General features: G+C 36.0%; 1 protein-coding gene and 1 long non-coding RNA gene across 2 annotated transcripts; one reads left to right on the top strand and one right to left on the bottom strand.

Moving 5' to 3' along the window:
- Positions 1-139: 139 nt before the first annotated feature.
- LOC149742746 (tetraspanin-7-like) lies at positions 140-3,228 on the top strand. Its single transcript, XM_089886912.1, has 7 exons — positions 140-320; positions 571-759; positions 1,037-1,111; positions 1,518-1,613; positions 1,909-2,088; positions 2,401-2,484; positions 2,703-3,228. Exons 1-7 carry the CDS (start codon positions 240-242, stop codon positions 2,769-2,771), a joined length of 774 nt encoding a protein of 257 aa, XP_089743038.1. The 5' UTR covers positions 140-239; the 3' UTR covers positions 2,772-3,228.
- Positions 3,229-4,889: 1,661 nt separating this feature from the next.
- On the bottom strand, positions 4,890-5,418 carry LOC149742745 (uncharacterized). The gene is made up of 2 exons (XR_016385871.1): positions 5,279-5,418; positions 4,890-5,181 (listed from the first exon to the last, which is right to left on the bottom strand). It is a non-coding gene; the product is annotated as an uncharacterized LOC149742745 (long non-coding RNA).
- Positions 5,419-6,070: the final 652 nt, after the last annotated feature.

Here is a 6,070-nt window from a genome sequence, read left to right as displayed (position 1 = left end):
GAAGCGGTGATGCCATTGTACCCGATATCCGCCTAATTTTTGTATAATGGTATTACGTAGGTATTGACAGGGCCAAAGTACAATACTGGTAGGGCTGTAGGCGGATGTGTAGTTATAAGGCCTAATGGCTCCGGTTGATATTTTACCATAGTCTTTTTATTACAGAAATAAATTGCACGTAGGTAAAATAAGTACAGCTGTTGGCTACTGTTACTGTTATAGGAACAAAGTTCGTCAAAATGGTGTCCAGATCAATGAAAACAACTCCTGCAGTTACTTGCATGAAAACGCTACTTGCAATTTTTACATTGATATTCCTGGTAAGCTCAATTTTGTTGTATGTTGTTTATTAAAATGTGGAATGCATTGTATTAAAGTGGCTTACTGATGATCCCATGTTATATTGCGATATAGGCCATAGTAAACTCTAAGCTCTTGTAGATTTTGGTAAACAATTAGTGAATTGGACCCTTAGTGGGGTTGTCCATTGGGTGATGCGTCGTTATTTATTTTACAATATTTGAAAATAAACTTCTCAACTTTATTTTTTTTAATGGATTTTTGTTTTAGGTTATTGGTATAGCATTGTTGGTGGCTGGAACATACAGCAAGATCAGCCTCACAAGTTATAACTTGCTCTCGACAACTGATTTTACCAGTGTTCCCTATGTTATGATAGGTGTTGGCGCTTTCATAGTAGTTGTTGGGTTGGCTGGATGCTGTGCTACTATGAAAGGAAACACTTGTTTACTGAGAACAGTGAGTCATGTTTTTGTATTGGCTGTAGTATTTCTATTACTACCGGTATATTTCACATTGTTGTCTCAGCCATAGCATGTTGCTTGGACAGCTAGTAAGGTATGCCCCTTTAATAAATGTATATTGAAGCAGATTTCTGATTTGTAAACACCTTTATTGATCAGAAATATTGCCAGGAGGCCCATTGATTATTTTATAATATAAACATAAAATATGCATGCATCAAATAATAAAGTCTTGTGTGTTTGTAATGAATTATTTATTCTATCCTCTACAGTATGCTGTATGCCTCGGTGTGGTGTTCTTGGCCGAGGTTGTTGGAGCCCTTGCTGTAATAATTTCTCGAAACAAGGTATTAAGCATAAGGTCATGCATTATGCCAGTAGGAATATTGATTGCAAAATATTTTTAAATGTGATGTTGTTTTAATTGGATGCCTTATTGGTCTGTACTTATTGATTGTTCTATATTATCCTGAATTGAGTGCCTATTAAAATTTTAAATACATGAAATTGGAAATAAATTGTTTATGCCAGCAGTCAGTTACTACATCTTAAAAAACGTTTATGCTTTGAGCTTTGGTATTTCATACATTTATCAATCACCATATGGCATTAGTAGGAATGATATAATAAAATGTTACTGTAAAAGAATTGAACATCTCTATATGTGTGAAGTTATATGACTGACCTGTTTTGTAGCAAAAATACATTTAAAAATGTTTTACAAAAATAAAAACTCATTTTGGCAATTTTAAGATCAACAACGGCTTTGAGGCAGGCATGCAAAATGCGATGAAGAAGTACAAGACAGATGGGGCATATAAAACTGCTGTGGATAATGCTCAAAAAACAGTAAGTAAAATATTGTGACGTACCATCAATTGCAATTGGTATACATATGGTATCTTATACTTTAAATATCCTTGGCTTTGTTATTATACACTACATGTCCCATCAAAATCAACTAAACTTCAATTATGAATTATTTATGGCTCTTATTTTGTGCGCAAGCTCCCTTGGAACAAAACACGCGAATTTCCTACCATTAAAAAAACTAGATCTATTTGGATTTAGAAAACCTTAAGCAATCATATTGTTGACAGTGTTAAATAAAAATAAGTTTAATTTTTAAACTCACAAATTACAGCTGCACTGCTGTGGTTCAAACAACTATACTGACTACTATACCCTGCCGGGTTGGAATCCAAATACTGTTCCAATGAGTTGTTGCTCCAACCTAACCTACTGTAAGGAGCATTTGGTGGATAATAAGGTTGAAATTGTGGGACTTCCAACACAAGATGCTTCAGAGTATGTCTACAATCAGGTAACAACTGGTTTTACGTGATCTGCGCTGTGTTTTCTAACTTCATGGGTATGGTAAGCTTACATTGCATGATGGGCCAGCACTGTTTTTGATATAGATAATACCACATACCAGTTTTGTTGTTGTAATGATATTGATTACTTCGTTATTTTTACATGGGCGGGCAACTCAAGAGTTAGAGAAGTCGTTTTTCGATTGATAATCCATATTTTGATTACAATTTCTTTTAGGTATAAGCTTTATTGTGTTAACGTTTCATTTGTGTTACGTTTAGACCATTTTAACTATAACCTGTTACTGTTATCATTGTAGGGATGTCCTCAGTTGGTCTTTGGAGTTGTGAACAAAAACCTTGGAATAGTCATCGGCTCAATGTTTGGTGTTGCTTTCTTTCAGGTAAATCTGATAAACGCCGGTAGTTTTATTACTTTTAATGCCTGGAAAGTCTCTGTGCTTCTAAACCAAAGTTGTTTTTATTGTTTAAAGGTTTAAAACAGTTTCTTAGTGAACTGGTGTTTTAGGTGTACTTTGATCGTAAGCATGTAATTCTATCATTAAATTTACAACCACTATTTAGGTGAGAAACCATCTAATTATAATCACTTTTTTTACAGCTGGTCGGCCTAATTTTGTCCTGCTGTCTTGCATCAAGCATCAACGCAAATAAATACGAGTTAGTTTAGTTGGCAACCATCACTCTTCAATCGTCCGTCCCTGTTTGTTGCTTAGCAGCTGTAACAGTTGTACGTTCACTAGACGTATACGGGCATTCGTAAATATAACAACCTCCATTAATTATAAATTGGCAACTGACTATATTGCACTTTCTGTTCCTTTTTTTCTTGCCGCAAGTGTAATTGCCTGAAATTGTAATATGTTTCAAACCATTATTAGTACCTATGTATCGTATAATTTCACTCAGTGTTGTTAATTCATTTTACTGGCCCCTATTGAACTGTTCTTTATAGTGCAGTGTTGTTAGCGGAGTGTTTATATTAATTACACATTGCATCACCGATCTGTAAGATTCGTCTTGCCATCCTAATTAATCCATCGTCATTTGTAAATAACCCAGTAACCACTTATGTAACCTGTCGTGTGTTTATAATATACATTATAATAAACTGCATGTCTGTGAAACTTAGTGCTATTGAAGTTAGTCCCCATTGGTGGCGTAAAATGGGATTTTATTAAACACAATGTTTTTAATAAACGCACCTTTTAATTAACAACATCTGCATTCGCGGCGGGCCGTTTATTTATTTCTGTAAATGTGATTGCCAAATAGGACAGAGGACAAAGAATAAGCATCTTGCCTCACCCTAAACCACCATAAAAAACGTTCAACAAAATTCATTTAACATTACATTCCTAGCACATCCGATGTTACATGTTTTTCTATTAGGATGATTTCCTCCAAATAAGGCGCGTGTTCCATCTTACCCAATTCTTAACTCTCCTAAAACTTCACAGCTGTTACATATTGGGATTCCATTTTTTATTTCAGTCATTTCACTACCGTGAAGGATACTTATCTAATACTACAAGACCTCATTTTTATTGTCCAAGTTCCAGTAACGGTAATGAGCAATTATAAACTGAAGTTACGTTTCGTTTATATTAACATTCCAAAACTTTTCGGTATATCAATGTCTTTATTGAAACTGCAAAAGACCTCATTTTTATTGTCCAAGTTCCAGTAACGGTAATGAGCAATTATAAACCGAAGTTACGTTTCGTTTATATTAACATTTCAAAACTTTTCGGTATATCAAGGTCTTTATTGAAACTGCAATAGGACTAAAAAATAAAAGGGTGCAAGTATTAACATTCCAACACTTTTCGGTACATCAATGTCTTTATTGAAACTGTCTTTATTGAAACTGCAAAGGACTAAAAAATAAAAGGGTGCAAGTATTAACATTCCAACACTTTTTGGTACATCAATGTCTTTATTGAAACTGTCTTTATTGAAACTGCAAAGGACTAAAAAATAAAAGGGTGCAAGTATTAACATTCCAACACTTTTCGGTACATCAATGTCTTTATTGAAACTGCAATAGGACTAAAAAATAAAGAAGGGTGCAAAAGTGTTAGATCATTGAAGTTACATTCCACTAAAATTAACAATACGGGTGCCAAAGTGAGACCACCACATGCTCCATGCTGTTCGTGTTGGACAATCAAATTCACTCGTGCTCTTTTTTTTACGTACCGAATCTGAAATAACAAAAATATTAACTATGTATACATCACTGAAGTGCAAGACGAACACCCACTTACCCTTAAATGTTCTTCTCACGCTTAGTTGTTGAAACCGTAGGATGACGTCCGATGAAGTTGTAGCACAGATATCGAAGCACATTCATTGTAAACGTATAGACGTTCCTCAGCTTTGGGTCTGCATTCGACTTCTCATCGCCATCTGTAGAAGAAAAACAACGCACCCTCCCCTTTTGCCGTCGCAAAACACGCGATTTTATGTTTAGACTTGTGTGCTCTACCCCACCCACCCGTTTTACGAACGAACTAAACGCAGTTTACCGCCGCAAATTGGACGGATGTTAAACCTAACGGGGAACGGAAGGTGCAAACTACTGTAATCTTCCCTTGATCATCTAGAAGTTTCTTCTGAGGCAAGAATTGCTCCGGTAGCTCCATCCTTTCATCCATTCATCAAGACCTGTATATTTAGCCTAAATTAAGATGTAGCCACTAACCTAACTTGCCTGTTGAAGTCTTCTTTCTTCTTGCCCATTGGCGCCACCAAGCAGCTTCAACCGATGCAATAAAATTAAATGCACAAAATACACAACACGCAATAAGGCAATTAAAATTACAATATGAAGATCACAAATTAACTTGTTCTTGCACATCTATCTTCGGGATAAGTAAAGTTCAAGAACAACCAACTCATCTACAGGTGCAGAATCTAGGTACCATCAGCAGCGTCCATATTTAAACAATCGTCCAGCAAGCCTTCAGCAACCTGAGAAACAATTCTAAAAGTATTAAAATTTACATCACCCGTTCCAATCTCGCATTCCATTGTTCCAGATGGCTTAAATTTCCATCTCGCCGAAGTTCCAGAACCTGCTTGAAAAGAAAACTCCCTTAGTCAATATAAACTGGTAAATCTGATATGGATTGTCCATACAGTTATTTTGGCACGTCGTAAAATCTTACACACCTTCTGCTTTCAAACGTTAAGCGCGCCCCACTTCATTCATTCATTCTCCATCTGCAATAAATGCAACGCTTTAAGAGTCCTGAATTTAAATGAATAAGTTTAGCAACAAAATATTAATATCAAAAACCACACTACCACAGCACACCATGCAAGTAAACATGTAAAAACACCACCACACGCCACCCAACAAATTGTGAAATGAAATACCGACTCTGGCTTCACTTAAATTTGCGAACTATTCCACGCAAAATACATGGTCGTTGCCCATTGGCTAAGGCTACTCACGTGACTAATCAACGCATTCCACAGCTTCAGAAACCACCAAATCAGGATGGAGATTGCGCAACTGTGTTGTGAACTGCGGCATATATAGCTTGATTAAAACGATTGGTCTATTCGCCGCAAGTTGCGTGGTTCAGTGATTATTGAAAAACACAAACCCGAAATATGTGAACATAATGATTATTCGCATGCTTCAACATCAACCGCTCTAAAGCAATGATCTCTGATCTTGCACTTTGTTAAGTCCAATCGCGTTTAAACTATTTTACACCTTTTTGCAATATATGGTGGGGTGGGGAAGTATAAGACACCTTTTCATTCTATTTTTTCGTCTAATTTGGCAATATTAAAATAATATTCAAGAAATATTAAACCGTAACCTTGGGACCAACATACAGACTGTTGTTAATTGTTTAAAACACGATCAGGGTATTTGGATATTGTGTGCTAAAGGTGTCCCGTCTTCCCCCACCTTACTATATAGTAGGATGGGGAAGATGGGACACCACC

This window comes from Ciona robusta, chromosome 1 (genome assembly GCF_009617815.1).
Source record: "Ciona robusta chromosome 1, ASM961781v2".
In the NCBI taxonomy this organism is placed as follows: Eukaryota; Metazoa; Chordata; class Ascidiacea; order Phlebobranchia; family Cionidae; genus Ciona; species Ciona robusta.
Note: the sequence above shows the minus strand (reverse complement) of the source record. Positions and strands in the feature narration are given on the sequence as shown.

Excerpts from the sequence above, each read along its gene's own strand:
- LOC149742746 (XM_089886912.1), top strand. The coding sequence starts at position 240 with ATGGTGTCCAGATCAATGAAAACAACTCCTGCAGTTACTTGCATGAAA. Across the intron at positions 1,112-1,517 it reads TAATAATTTCTCGAAACAAG|ATCAACAACGGCTTTGAGGC; the intron begins GTATTAAGCATA and ends GGCAATTTTAAG. Across the intron at positions 2,089-2,400 it reads CAGAGTATGTCTACAATCAG|GGATGTCCTCAGTTGGTCTT; the intron begins GTAACAACTGGT and ends TTATCATTGTAG.